General features: G+C 39.2%; 1 protein-coding gene across 1 annotated transcript; it reads left to right on the top strand.

Annotated features, from left to right (window-relative positions):
• The first annotated feature begins 404 nt into the window (after window positions 1-404).
• ppp1r2 (protein phosphatase 1, regulatory (inhibitor) subunit 2) lies at window positions 405-14,122 on the top strand. The gene is made up of 6 exons (XM_088350267.1): window positions 405-780; window positions 7,244-7,351; window positions 8,252-8,335; window positions 10,227-10,339; window positions 10,896-11,063; window positions 12,522-14,122. Exons 1-6 carry the CDS (start codon window positions 650-652, stop codon window positions 12,539-12,541), a joined length of 624 nt encoding a protein of 207 aa, XP_088206393.1. The 5' UTR covers window positions 405-649; the 3' UTR covers window positions 12,542-14,122.
• The last annotated feature ends 1,337 nt before the right edge of the window (window positions 14,123-15,459 follow it).

The following is a 15,459-nucleotide window of genomic DNA, read 5'->3' as shown; positions in this document are numbered from 1 at the left end:
ATCAAGGCCAGACCCATCCGAGGGGGATATATATATATATATATATATATATATATATATATATATATATATATATATATATATATTATTTTTTTTTTTCACAGTTTCGTGCAATAGTACAAAAAGCGTCGCTAAGATATGTTTTCGCAATTTTGAGCGTTTGTTTAGGGTTGTGATCTGAGCCTGTCCCAGTTTTGAGGGACAGCAGAGGTGCAGTTTTTATGTCTAATGAAATGACTCAAATATTAAAAATGGTGAACTCTAATCTTTTAAAACAACGCTTGGAAATGTCCGAAAAGACACAAATGTTACACGTCAGTCACGACATCGAAATGTCCGATGACTGTAAATGTTACACGCTAATCACGTTCTCAAAGTATCGCGATGTTACCACGCAAGTATATTCTCTTCCCATTCCTGTTGCCCCCGCCAGTCGTAAAACCAACATTGCAGAAAATGTACTCTCACTCCTTAGATCCGTTCCAGCTTTTTCCTCAACGTACCGAAGACCGTTAAATAATCAAAGCGAGCATGTTTGATCCCTTTTTGGAGCACTGAGAGGAATATATATACTTGGGGGGGAAAAACAGTCGTGTGGAGGGGGTCGACACCTGCCCGAGCGCTCTTTGACAGCCAGCGCGTGGAAGGAATGGCAGCTCCACGGCCGATAAAAGGCATCCTGAAAAACAAGAATAACGCCACCAGCGTTCAACCCGCGCCCAGCGACTTTCCGATAGACCCACCAGAACAAATTCCCGGTCTTTCGGATGAAGACCAGCAGTGAGTGTTCCCTCCCTGTCGCCGTCTTTCGGGTCTGTGTGCATGACTGGGTTACGAGTACGACAGCTAGCTTAACAACCAGCACGCTTGTTAGCGCTGAGTAGCGCTTGAGTTTGAGTTGTCCTTTAAAAGTTTCAAATTAAATATTTTCTTTATTAAGTACGTGTAAAAAATGCGTATCTAAGTTCAAAGAGCCTTTATATTTTTCCCCACCGCGCCGATCTGATTTTACCTTATCATGGTTGTTCCGGTGTTGTGCAATGTCCCCCTAGAGCAGAGGTCAGGAACCTTTTTGACCCAAAGAGCCATAAAAGCAAAAAATGTTTTGAAAATAAATTGAGAGAGGCACATCATATATTTTCAGACAAAATTGAAAAAACTCCCAAACACGCTCTCTAGACAAAAGCTAATTCTTCAGCACATTTTATTTCACTGTGTGTCATTTGATGATTTAATCAAATGTATGAAATGATAATAATGCCAAATCCTGTGTCCCAAATCAATGTAAATATGCCATTTATGATTTGTCTTCCACCTTCAGTTAAGAGTGTTGAGGCAATTTTTTCCATGAAATTTGTCCTTAATAATGGTTTCGAAACGATGTGCAAGCAAAGTTCTTTTGTAAAAATGTCACAAATTACTGCAAACGATAAGCATATCGTCATATTCACTTTCGGTGGAGACTGCACTGAGCGAGAGAGAAGGAAAGGAAGTGCCTTGCGCTGTGTGCATGGATCCGCCCACCTGTACTGCTCACCCAATCAAAGTCGTTTTGTTTTTTAACAGTTAAATGGTTTCTTATCAAACTTCTGCATTAAGTTGCTTCGGCTTTATATGGACCAAAATCGGGATGAAATCACTTTGGAATGCCACAGAGAGATGGCAATAGTTACATTTTATTTTGAAGCCATACGTACTCATGAAGAGAGCCATATATGGCCCCCGAGCCATAGGTTCCCTACCCCTGCCCTAGAGCGAACGTTATTAAAACTTCTTCGTTTCTAAATTTGGGGTGAATGTCGTAGAACAGTAAAGCACGAAACATTTGCATTTGTATACCTTTTTAGAAAACACTTTTAGGCAAATTGAAAACAGTTACTTTTGCAATTAACTAGCGATTCAAAACAGAAAACTTCTATTTTTCACATGTATTGAAAACTGTTCTGTGCTCTACTATAAAGCTCACTTCGCTGAAATAATCTGTCAAATTCCCAACAGATAAAACGGTAGACGAATGTTTGTTTGTAGCGATTTGATGCGCATGCTCGAGGTTTTCTTTTAGTCTAGGATGGAAATGGTGAAAGTAAGAAAATGACTGTTTCAAATACAGTCCAAATGCCCACCCAAAAAGCCCAAAAGGATGAAAAAAATAGTTCATTTAAGCGCGTCTAAGAGAGACGTACATGCACGAGTCATGCAAGCTTGACAGAGGCTGCAATGATAATTTCAGCCAGAAGATGACGTCAGCAAGTAGAATATTTTGTAATCGACCCTCCGTTTTTTTTTTTCCGCTAACCTAGCATTATTTTGCCAAGGCAAGTCAGTGAAACACTTTTTGGTCCCGACCCACCTGTTGAGAAACACAGACCTTGAGATACCTGCTCCTATTGGTACCTTAGAACCTTGCGAAAGGCTGGGCATAAAACAAGATGAAAAACTGCTTGGTTTGTTCACGTTGAGTTTTGGTAGTTTGTGATCATGTGCTTTGTACTCTTTCGGTTTCACTTTACAACACAGCAACATCATAAGTGTCCCTTGAACCACTCTCATTAACAATCTGACTGAATACATTTATGAATTTGAACACGTTTGTCCAAGTCACTGTTCCATTTTCCCCTTTCAAATCTAAATACACAATGACACTAATCATATCAGAAATCAGGTTTATAGACCAATGTTTAATTCGATTTTAGTCCAATTATGTTACATTGGCTTTAGTTACTATCACAATGTCATCAGGTTACCCCCCTTCTCACTTGTCTTGGCAACTGAGATACTAATGGAACCCTAATGTATTATTTACCATGACTTATTTTGTAACTTAAAACACACTTATTTTATTCTTTAAAAATATCAAGTCAAGGCTGTACAATACAGCAAAACCTGGTTGAAAGGATATAGAAAATCTGTAAAATATACAATTCAAAATGTGCCCTAATTTGTTTGAAAAGTGAAAGTTTCACAGTCTAGAAAAGTCGTCTATCAATGACCTTTTTGGGGTCAAAACTGTACTAGATTGACCAAATTTGTACAACTTTGGATTATATCATCTTAACCCAAATTGAGCCCAAATGGCCTGGACCAAATGTAGTGCAAAAATGAATCATTCTAAAGACGTATACCGTAGGTGGAATGTACTTCACTGCCATTTTGCATAAATTCCAAGCAAATAGCTCAATGTTATTAGTTCGGTTTGCGGATCCCTGAAACGTCTTAAAAGGCATTGAATTTATCCATCCATCCATCCACCATTATCTGCACCGCTTATTCTCAGTAGGGTCGCGGGGGTACTGGAGCCCATCCCAGCTATCCTCGAGCAGTGGGCAGGGGACACCCTGAACTGGTTGCCAGCCAGACGCAGGGCACACAGAAACAGACAACTCACTTGCAACAACTCATTCACACCTAGGGACAATTTGGACCGGTTAATTAACCTGACATGCATGTTTTTGGGGTGTGGGAGGAAGCCAAAGTGCCCGGAGGAAACTCACCCAGGCATGGGGAGAACATGCAAACCCCACACGGGGAGGCTGCGGCAGCTGGACTTGAACCCTTAATCGCTGCACCGTGGGGCTGCGCACTAACCATCCACCCGCCGTGCATTAAATTAATTATTCTAAAAATAATAATTACGACTTGGCCTACAGAGAGGAGGTGGAGCAGTTGGTGGGCTGGTGCATAGTCAACAGCCTGGTCCTGAATGTTGACAAAACTAAAGAGATCATTATCGACTTCAGGAAAAACCAGCCTTACCATGCCCCACTTCTCATCAACAACAGGGATGTGGAGGTTGTCAGTTCCTAGGGGTGCACATCACAGACAAACTCACCTGGTCCGTGAACACTGCATCACTGGTGAAGAGGGCATAGCAGCGCCTGTACTTCCTGCGGAGGATGAGGAGAGCCCACCTGCCCCCACCCACCCTTATCACATTCTACAGGGGCACCATAGAGAGCATCCTGACTATAGCTGTATCTCTTTGTGGTGTGGAGGCTGCAGTGCCTCTGACTGGGGAAGTGTGAGGAGGGTGATGAGGACAGCAGAGAAAATCATCGGGACTTCTCTCCCCTCCATTCAGGACATTGGCCAGAAGCGCTGCCTATCCTGAGCCAAGAACATCATTAGGGACCCCTCTCACCCCCATCATGGACTGTTCACTCTGCTAGCCTCTGGGAAGAGGTACTGCAGTGTGCGGTGCAGGACCACCAGGTTCTGCAACAGCTTTGTCCCCCTGGCCATTAGACAGTTAAATGGTCAATCACACACATTGTAAGCATACACAGCTGCTAATCTGTACATCTGTGTTTTTTTTTTTTTTTTTAATTATTATTATTTTTTTTTAATTATAGTTTTTTTTTTGCGCTACTGGCAGTTTTCTTATACCTAGCCACTCCTTTGCACATCTGTTCTCCTCTGCACTATCGTACTCCAGTGTTATTGTTATTGTATAATGACTTGTTTACCTGACTGCCCATTTTGCACATCTGGTTAGCTGCTCCTCTTGCACTCTTTGCACTACTGTATAATACTATACTTGGCTATAATGATTTAGTATATTATCAGTACCTCAATACTCCAACTCAATACATCATTTTATTTATATCTGTACATTCAAGGAAACTGCGGGTCAGATGTATCGACATTTCGTTCTGTATACACGTGTACAAGAAAAACAAAGTATATCTGAATCTGAATCTCTGAATCTGAATTAAGCCTTGATTGGCATTAAAATGTCCAATTTTTCCAAAGTATTTAAAATATGTATACATTAATAAGATATAGATTGGTTTTTCACTAAAAAGATTTGGCAACCTTTATCAATTGTCTTTTTTAATTATTCACCGATTTACTTTCGTATCAACATCGCATTACCACAATGACGTAACTATCAAAACGATTATGTGGGTTCAGTCGGGACTTTCAAAGTAGACGCATGTTTTGATTTCAAAAGGCATTCAAAAGTCTTAAAAATTATTCAACTTGCCTTAAGCTGTAGAAACCCTGACAATGAAAATGTATGGCTGACTCAAAAAATGAAGACACCAATGCTTTGGTGATATCAGCTAATTACAGAATCAAGTGATTCTCTGGTCTGCAATATTGGTATTGTATCGGTAGTGAAAAATCAGTATCAGGCGAGCCCTATCTTTTTCAAAACTTCATGTCTGTGTGCCTTGCATAGCATAAATAGTGTAAGAAAAATAAAGAGTACCAGGTTTTCCCTGTCATCTGTCGTACTGTGATTAAAGCAAATTATTCAATCTCTCGACAAAATCTAGCTAGTAGCTTGAAAGATTAGCTAGTAATGTCAGAGCAGCACTCTGCAAAATTAGGCCACAGATGACAGCTATTAGTGAATTCCATCCAGCAACAAATCCACGTTTTTTTAATGTTGATCCCAAAATAGTCTCAGTTGGAGAGTGGTGAGGTAAAAGGGAAAACAATGTAAAAGCTTTCTAGAATGGAGACCAGGGCCATAATACTCGGTATTGTGGTTAAATCAAATCAGTTCTAAAATAAACTCATGTGATTAATTTGGTAAATACATGTGACACCAACAGCTTTCTTCACACCATTAAAAATGATTAAATGAGAAGATGGTTTATCCGTATATATTTAACAAAACTGCCTTTATTTTGTTTAATTTAACAACAGCTTAAATCTTTTTGCTTTGTATTTGCTGTATGTGTCAACCATCAAACAAATCCCAATTTTCTTCTCATTCTACAACCAAAGGATATCCTGGGTAAGCCACCCATCATCCCGTCAGCTGTCCCCATTTAAACAATGCAACATTCCTGTGTACAGTTTAAACAAGGACACAAATTCTCAAGTATTCAATGATTGGATTACAGATATTACTGCAGGTAATATTAATCTATAAACGCTTTAGGCTCTACCTATCATTTCTTGCATTGGTGAGTAAGATGCACATAAAAAACCCTAATCAAATGATGAATCATGTGACTGAATCAGCTCTAGAGTATGAAAGTTGGAAACCGTTGCCAACTGCGATTGTTTGGTTCACAGAAGTCGGTTAGGGAGCACCTTTCTTTACTGCCCTACGACTCTGTCACCTGATAGTTAAGCTTAGTTCAGTCTCGTGACTCGCTTTATAAATGAGTTATCTCTAAGCGAAATTTGGCCAGCCTTAGACATCTCTGGGTAATGTCATCTGTGTACAATCCTACATTCCTATGTTGTCGTGGTTAATTTTCCACGTTAAGCAGAATTTGATGACGGAGCATAAATTAATTAACTTGCATCATGGATACATTACTGTTAGATAGTATGATCCCTTGGTTATCGCGCTTAATGGGAACCAGAACTCCACGCGAAACGTTAAAATCCGCAGTCTATCGACACCCCTTCATAAAACCCTCAGAGGGTTAAAATTACCTTTACATGACGTCCTCACCGACTGAGAGTATCTGGCTTTAACAAAATAACAACTATAGGTCTACAATAAACAACACAGGACACATATTTGCAGTTGAATAAATTGTCTTTATTGTCATGATATAGAAATACAACAAAACTGGATAGCTTCTCCTATCAGTGTAAGAAAACAATTTAGAGACTTGCTAGATGCATGCTAACAGCAGGTATTCTCGGATTGAGCCAGGTCCCAGCGATGATTTAGATACATCTGTCCCGAATTTATCAGTGTTCTCACAAGTTGTTGCTCCAGGTCATCTCTTTCAATGATAATGGATCTGGTGTTGGTCAGATACAGGCTCAGCAGGAGTAGCTTGTGAGAGTTCTCACGTGGCCTAGCCACAGTAGGCCAAACCCGACTTTCCTCAGAGTCCGAATTGATTAATTTATTTGTTAGCTTCTAAAATACTAGCTGTTTCAGTGCTTTGCAGTGTGTTTTGGTGGTCACATTGGCATGCTACCCAAGCTGCTTGACTGACGGCATACCCTTGCATATCAGAGTTATGCTCACCCAACACTCAAAGACCCTAACCTGCCCCCATAATTGCATTGGATGCGTGCTGTCTGCTGCAGGACACAATGCAAGATACGTTGATATAAATGACAATAAAGACAATTCAATTCAAAATCAGCGATAACCTAAGTGCGAAGTAGCAATGTGATTCTGTATTAGGTTATTCCTTGTACCAACTGAGAAATTCATACACGTTATTATTTTTCGTCCATTGACCTTGATTGTCAAAAATGACTGTAAGCACACGTGTATTAATCACTCTCGCTGCTTTTGCTTTACCTATTTTTTCAGAAAGAAAAGCCAGAAATGGGATGAGATGAATATCCTGGCCACATACCATCCAGCAGACAAAGATTATGGCCTGATGAAGATAGACGAACCAAGCACACCTTATAATAGGTTTGCCTTCATCAATTGTTACTATAGTATTATTATTCCAAAGTTCTATTTCTGTCACTTGTTCACATCCTTAATAAGTTGATGTTTCTTGATACTATATTTATAGCAGTTAAGCAAAAAAAAACAGTATTGGATTTCATCAAAAATATCTCTTATTGCCTCCAAATTGGCACCCAAATGGAAACGGTCCATTCCAGTTTCTACTTATGCTCTTCTACCAACTAGCATTGTTAGCAATGAAGAGTCCATGATCAAAAATAAATATTCATGTTAAGCGATCAGCGTTTGGCTTTGGCCAAGGATAACACAAATTCGAAAGGAGCAGGTCTACAGTTATATTTTCTAATGCTAGCGTGAATAGACTCAATGAAGTCAAGTCATGTTTATTTGTAAGGGCCTTTATCGCAACAATTCTCAAACAGCTGCACAGACCACAATTAGAACAACATCCCCTGATCCAAAACCTACATGAGGGCAAGGAAAAAACTCAAAAACCTCAGCATGAGGAACATGAAGAAACCTTGAGAAGGGACCGCACTTGAGGTAAACCCCTTTACAGGATGCAAGGGCATCTGGTCTATCTGATCAGATAATACCGAACAATAATCTGTGTATTGCATTGGGGCATTTCCACAAATGCCTCCACGCGGGCTTGAACCGAGTTAGTTTTTGGGTTGCCTTTTGGCTATTGCAATACGCGTGAGCCAACAGAGGAGACAGCAACTTTCATGTACCTCAAAAAAAAGAAATCCCAGCGAGACTAGATTCATTCACATTATGCAACCGGATTTTTTGATTTTTACTTGCACGCTCTGGAAGTCTGATTGTATTCCTAGGTCATTTGGTTGTAGTGTCAAGCTCAAAGTAAGGATCGTAAAAAGTGTCCCATTTTCTTTTCAGGATGGTTGGTGATGATGACGATGAGGGGGCCTTAAGTGACTCAGAAGGTCAAAGTGAACTCCAAGTGGATGACCTGACATCAAAGTAAGAATTAAAGACTTTAAGGACAAAGTTGGTAAAATAAAAGAGGCTAATGACACACGTTAAAAACAAAAAAGCCACAGTGGACATAGAAGTAAGTGACGAATGGAAAACTAAACACATTTTTAATGAACCAATGTGATATACACCGTGCTTTTAAATTAGACCTGAAATCAGGGGCATGTATAAAAAAATAAGAGTTGCTGTCTGAATAGTTAATATTTTTTTATGCTGCTGAAAACTCATTCTTCTTTTATGTTTTGCAAAACTGTGACTCAATAAAAAGAAAATATCCGAATTGTATTCAATTTAAGAGGTAAAATTCAATTATAACAGACAGCTTTCCTGCTTGTGATCTTTCTTGTCCAGTGGAAAGGAAGTGCTTCGTGAGTTGGATTGTTGTTAAAATCGGGTGATTATTATATGACATGGAAATCTTGAACTTTTTTTTTTTTTTTTAATAGAAGTCTTTTATTGTAGGAAAGTTTGGTTTGATGATTATCTCATTCAATGACATAACGTATAAATACGTTTTCTGAAGCATTGTCCCTGAGTGCCAAAAGGTAAAAATAAGGTTTTCTTGTTTTATTTTTAAAACTATTATAAAGGGTTTGGTGCAGTTTATCGCAAAGTATCAAGCCTCTGGGAATGATTTCAGTATGATGCATCACCATTAGATGGCAAGAGTGGGTTTGATCAGATCTTTTTCCACTTATCAAGGAAGCCCAAGTTCCTAGTGTTGCTTTCTATATGAGGCAAAGGAGTATGTGTAATTGGCCCCATTGTGGCGAGTAGGCGTAGTGATGCAGTAGGGTAAAAGTTATGAGATATGGGCAATTAGTAATAGGCAGTTCTCCCTTAAACAGAGCTTATTCTTTTAAAAAAAAGACCTCGAAATTCCATTGTCATCGTCTGGTCAGAGAGGGATGAAGTTTCGTGCACGTCCGCAGGAACATGGTCGCTCGGGGCAATGCGATCGTCATTGTGACTGAGATTGTTTGAGTGTTATGTCTATATCCCTGGTGACAAAAGATTTAATAAAAAAAGATTGTTTGAAGGTCTTGCAAAGTGCATGCATAGTTCATGCATCAGTTCAGTGTTTTTGCAATAAAATGCAGAGTTCCCTTGTTTTAATTGAAACCATTTGTAGAAATTGGAGGTATCACATTTTTTAGAAGAAATGTCTGGCTTTGAATGTGTTGAACATGTATTGCTTCAACTTGCCCTTGCTAGCTTGATTCTAGCACGTTTTAGGAGAGAAATGTTTGCTTTCTGCTGTCTAATGGAAGTGCATTGATGTGAAAACGGTGGTTATCTCCGGGCTAGCAAGTCAATTAGCCTCCTTTGGTCTGTTTCCCTTTGAGGCCTATAGGTACTTACGTCTGTTTTTTTCTTCCACTCACTTATCCAACAAAGATTAGCATTTTTTCATGTACCATCTGATTTATTGCTGTATCTTAGTTTACATGATTACGTTGTTTCCTCCACGACTTGTATGTAGGTAAAAAAAACTGATTGTCTGTTTCAGCCCAGTTTTGTTGGATATTAGTAGTACAGTGAATGGGCTCTTTCCCCACGGCCATTCACTACCATCCGCTCAGCCATAAACCTTATTCATTTTGTCATCTGGTGTTCTGTGTGAGGGATGGCAACGATAAACCTGTTATTTTTGCTTCATGCTCGAGTACCCGCATGCTCACTTTTTCCTCTCTGTCTCATTCTGCTGCCGCTCTCTCCTCCCACTAATCCTCATCCGCCTCCCCATCTGCTCTCACACCAAATATGGTATTTTTGAAATTAGACCGGAGAGTCGCATCTGAACTACAATAAAGTTGCAGCGTTATTGATTTTATAAATATAATAACCTAAAGAACCTTGTACTCCTTTTGTCAAGACTGAAAGCAGCAGAAAGCTCAGAATCTCGATTTATGAAAGAGGAGGAAGAAGAGGAAGAGGAATTGGAAAGTAGTGAAGAAGAGGAGGAGGAACTTTCCCCCGAAGAACAAGGTGAGCTAAGTCAATTTTAACCTTAACCTTATTCATAATTGCTGTCATTGGAATGGTCGTACTTTCCTTCTGCTGCTCAGAGAGAACTCACTAATTTTATTGACAATTCTGTCAATGCTGTCTGACACAGTTTATGGTAAAATTGATTTTTTTTTTTCATGTAAACGAGTCATACTAATATTCCATCCATTTACTATTCAATACCAGCTCTTCCTTACTGTCACTAGGCGAGAGGCATGGTTTGCCAGGAAATATCAGACCGTCCATTTTTTTAATCTACATTCAGGCCCATCAATGCAATTTGAACTTGCGAGGAGAACCGAAAAGAGTCCAAACCTCAGATTAGAAATTCTGACCTGTTCCTAAACCCTTCCCTGATTCCTTTTCCTTTTTTTAAATCTCCTTGTTTACAAAAAGCAGATCCGCCTTAACGAGTGGCTGATAGTGAGAATGATGAAATAAGTGCATACTAACAGGCATTCGTTAAATGACCGCATTGGTTTAGTCTTGTATTTACTTTTTGTTGAACTATTTTGTTCTCCCACATTCACTGCAGAAAAGAGGAAACATTTTCAAATGATGAGGAAAAAGCACTACAACGAGGGCCTCAACATCAAGCTTGCTCGGGAGCTCATCGCTAGCGAGCTTGACGAGGATGAAGACGAGGAGATGAAGGATGAAACCGAGGAGGCCGAGGAGATCACTGTCGATCCGCCACAGGAAGGTAACTAAAGCCTGGCCGAAACCGCGTGGGGTAATTGGCCGACGCCTTTGGCTTCTAAATGCCAACCGCGCTGTGCTTTTGCACACCTGCAGCATTTTCGGCAATGCCGTTTTCCGTTCTGCTCAGGATTGTTTACATCACATGTTTTCGGATATTGTGACCATCCAAGATGGCAATTACAAAGACGAGCACATACTTACTCCTGCGTAGAAAGTATGACGCAAATGAAGGATGCGTTGCGTAAAATGTGAGCCCTATAATTCTAGAAAACAGCACCGGGGCAGCTATACTGTGGAGAATAGTGACAGATTGCTACACAGACATGTCTTTTTGAGTTGTTTTTAGTTGTTGTCATTGGTGGTTGCCACGGTAATGGATTAATAATGCATCCGGTAATGCATTAGCGTGTTATTGTTGCTCGAGAATTAAAGGAAACGGCAACGACTTGACATTGACGCCAATGACACGAAAAGAGAAGGGTAGTGTTTTTTATAGATTACTTCCACTGCTGTTCAATTCAGATGTATAAATGGAGGACATGATTTGCGAGTTAAAAAGTTGAACAATCGTGAGTATGTTGTAAATATTATATAAAGTACTGTCAAATTTCATGTTTTTTTGTGTTATGTATTACAGAAACGTGAATTTGTGAAGTAGAAACGTATTTATTTGTTTATTACTCAATAACAAACCCAATTTAAAGACTCAAGTACTTTTTTAACAAATAAAAGTATTGTACTTTAGAAACATTTTTTTTACAATTAACTTCTCCACTGTCAAATAATTTAAAATTAACTGCCGTTTTATTGCACAACTTTATGCATTAAGGACCCAATAAAAAAGTAAAGTTACTTTCCATGATACTTTGCTGCCATCATGTGGAAGTTATGGAAAACTCCATTCATCTTCCAGTTCTGTCCTACAGTAACCATACAGTATGTTTTTTTTTATTATCCAACAAGTGCCAAGGAGCCACAAGGAAGCGCCTAAAAACCGCCTGTGTCTCCTGAGCAGTTAGCGATAGAAAGCATCTTCCTCTGTTTAGCCAATCAGAATGCAGAACACACTGCAGAATGAAACCAGCAGTAACCAAAAACGTAGCGAGGTGTCTCTGTATAAGGATAAAAAAAAAAGGACTCTTTTCTCTCCCAGAAGAATGTTATGTTTCCAGACGTCACTGTGGTGCTTTGAATTTAGACTGCTCGAGTTGTGGAAAAGAGCACCTCACCCTTTTCCTTTGTGCCGCGCACACTCGAGGAATTTGGCAACCGAGCACCAAAATGATCAAACGTGTTGGAATACTCCACGTCATTGGCATCACACCGTTTTCCTCTACAAGTGCCTCCCGGTCAACTGACTCTAAAAGTGAAATGCGGATCGAACGCAGTTGGCGGCGGGTGTATAAACCTGTTGAACTCTTATCCTTAGCAATAAAAATAATTATCTTTCTCCTTTTAGTGGAATCTCTGGACTCGTAGATGTGGTGGGACTTACGTGCTCAAGTCCGTGCGTCTGATCATTGTGCCGACAAACAACGTCAACGCGCTGTGTGTTATCAGGCCAAACACCTCAACTTGCTTTGCTCATCTAACCCCCCTAAACCGCCAAGTTACGTGTCTCCACTGTTCCAGAAAGTAAAATTAAACCTCAAAACTTGAGGAAAAGTCCTCCCCTGATGCCATAAAGGTCCCCATTTTCTCCTTACTGAACTGGCGCACACCGAATGTGAGAGTAAAAGGATTTGAAAGGCCCTGAAGGTAATAGTTGGGACTTCCCTCACTACAGCCTGGAAGGTTTAGAAAGGGGAAACCCCTTTCTGATGACTGTCCTGGTAGCAGCTGCAGATCGGATGGACCTTTGACTTGGTGACTCACTGCTCTGGTTAGCTTTGATATCGCTCTTTTATTCAGATGCCCATAACTGCTTAACATTGTCGCAATGTCAATTGTGGGCTATTTCTTAAACAAAACACTTGATTTTTGTCTCTGTACAAACACCTTCTCCTCACTTACAATTTTAAGAGTATCCATATCCTGTTGAGTGACCTTTTGTAAACACTGATTCACCAGTTTATTTTTTCATAATGCACTTTTCTTTGTATGTATCGTTTATTCTCCCTTACCGCCTCAAGCTGAGTGTAAAAAAAACGTGACTGATTCAGGCTCAGGTTCCCTGTAGTTCTTAGGTGGAGTTATTATGTTAGCTAACGTTCAAGGACAGGAAATTGTTAAGTTATACAAACAGTGGACTAGTGCATTGTCCATAACACATTTTGATTTTGGAGGGGAAAGAGAGATGTAATTCACAAGTCTCCCTCTGGCAACTTGAATACAACTGATGTTCATTATGCTTTGGTTTTTCATATCGACATCTAAGCTTCTTTATAGAATTTAAATTCTAATGTGGAACATACAGTGTATGGCCTAGTTTGTTTTGTGCTCTGCTAATATTGATCAAGTTGGATCAAAAACATGCTACTGATAATATAAACAGATACAGGTTTACTATATTGAAGGTTTTAATATGTTATCATATTAAATGTTGATAATAAAGGTTGACAACACTTCATGATTAAGGAAACAGTCTCGACGGCGTACAGTAGTATGGTTTTGTTATCACACCATTAATTTCTTGTGACTGATAATGGGCTGAGTGTTTTGTCATTGAATTATGATATACAATTGTCAAAGGCAGTAATGAAAATCACCATTTTAAAGTCTAAAAGGGTAACCTTCGTGGATTGTATACGTTTGAGGTGGCGAGGAGGGTATTTGTGAGATTTCCTAAAGGGAATCGGGCGTTGGAGGTGGTGCGTTTGATTCCAAATCCGTGTAGTTTGCACAGCCAGGATTACTGTACTTATCCGTGTGTAGCCCCCATTAAATTGAATCTCATGATCATGCTATTTTTATTCATGGTACCAGAGACGAATGTTAGAGAATGGAGAAAAGAGAAAGGTATGAATAAACACCCAAAAGCATGACAAGGGAAACAACTCTGCTGTATCTGATAATGAATTTGACTTTGTTGAACATGAAATAAACTAATTGTAAATTTTATGTTGGTGTTGTGTTAGTAGTTGTCTACATGATTTTAATCAAGGCCACATGTATTCTACGTTGGTCACTTTTAATGCTTAGTTTGAGCTGAGAAAAAAAACAAACACAATTTTACATCGAATTTTATTTAAAAACTAGGGCTGCATGATTTACACAAATAATGGTACTTCCTCCACACCCTTCTCACCTTTTTAAACCCTGGCCCATTTTCATGCCCGTAAAAGATCCTGACTTCTGCAAAGTCAGGTTTGCAGGGGAAAAAAATCAAGATACCTGGGGAAAGTATTGTCACACGTCTTGATTATTTCATCACTTCTCTCTTATTTAGCAATGTTTGCTTGTTTGGTAGTTGTTTTTGAGGATTTGGTTTAAACAATTTTTATCAACACTTTTAACAGCAATTAAACACATTCACAATTCCACCATATTGTTACTATGTCTGATAACGTTCTTCAACACAATCTCGGGTCGTCACAAAAGATTTAAAAAAAATGTCTTAAATTTCATCTTAAATCATCATGTGGAGTGTCATAAAGGAAATGCTTTGAAGTGCAGTGCTGCTTTTTTATTTTATGTTTTTTGACCTGAAAGAATGATTTTAAATGGACAAATACAAATATATATATCATTTGGCAACCTGGATACATACACTCGTCATGTACATGACTCATTAACATTTCAGAGATTCTTCCTATGAAGGGTATGCAATCACAACAGGACAGAGATAATCCCTCAACCTGACAGCTGATGGCACTGTTTATCAACATATTGCATAAATTCCTCTTGGACTTCTTGAGACGTAATAGGATAAAGGCCAACACTGAGTTAATGCTTGGATTATTTCACGTTCACTGTAGTAGAGTGTTGGTTTTACTACAACACTGAACTGCACATGTCACTTCCCATGCAAGTTATAAACGTGTCTGTAACATCATAATGATTTTGTTCTCTGATTGCTGGTTGTAAACATATCGAATATGCAGATAATCCTTTAAGATTGATTCGATCGAGTAGTAAAGCGCACGGAAAGCTTGTTGACCCGGGATTGCCAACTGTAATTCCAACAGATCAGGAAGCCTGTCACTGAGTGCAAAGATAATAAATATTTGGAAGACAACTCACTCGTGCGGATTTTGCCGCATTTTAAAACATGTACAGCACTGTAATGCATATAGTCAGGGTTGGGTTGGGTTACTTTAACTGGATTACTTTCAATTACTTTTGGATTACTCCAATACCAAATATGCTAATAAAAGACAAAAGAAACTAAATATGAATAACATTACAAAATTTTGCGCAGGCTTGGGGAGTAACTGAATACTACATGGAACGGCAAA

This window comes from Urocampus carinirostris, chromosome 12 (assembly GCF_059441175.1).
Source record: "Urocampus carinirostris isolate Australia breed hairy pipefish chromosome 12, RoL_Ucar_1.0, whole genome shotgun sequence".
NCBI lineage: Eukaryota > Metazoa > Chordata > Actinopteri > Syngnathiformes > Syngnathidae > Urocampus > Urocampus carinirostris.
The sequence above is the reverse complement of the archived record's forward strand: the minus strand, read 5'-3'. Positions and strand labels throughout refer to the sequence as shown.

Coding starts and splice junctions, on each gene's coding strand:
- ppp1r2 (XM_088350267.1), top strand. CDS start 650: ATGGCAGCTCCACGGCCGATAAAAGGCATCCTGAAAAACAAGAATAAC. Junction 781..7,243: donor CTTTCGGATGAAGACCAGCA/GTGAGTGTTCCC, acceptor CTATTTTTTCAG/AAAGAAAAGCCAGAAATGGG. Junction 10,340..10,895: donor ACTTTCCCCCGAAGAACAAG/GTGAGCTAAGTC, acceptor CATTCACTGCAG/AAAAGAGGAAACATTTTCAA.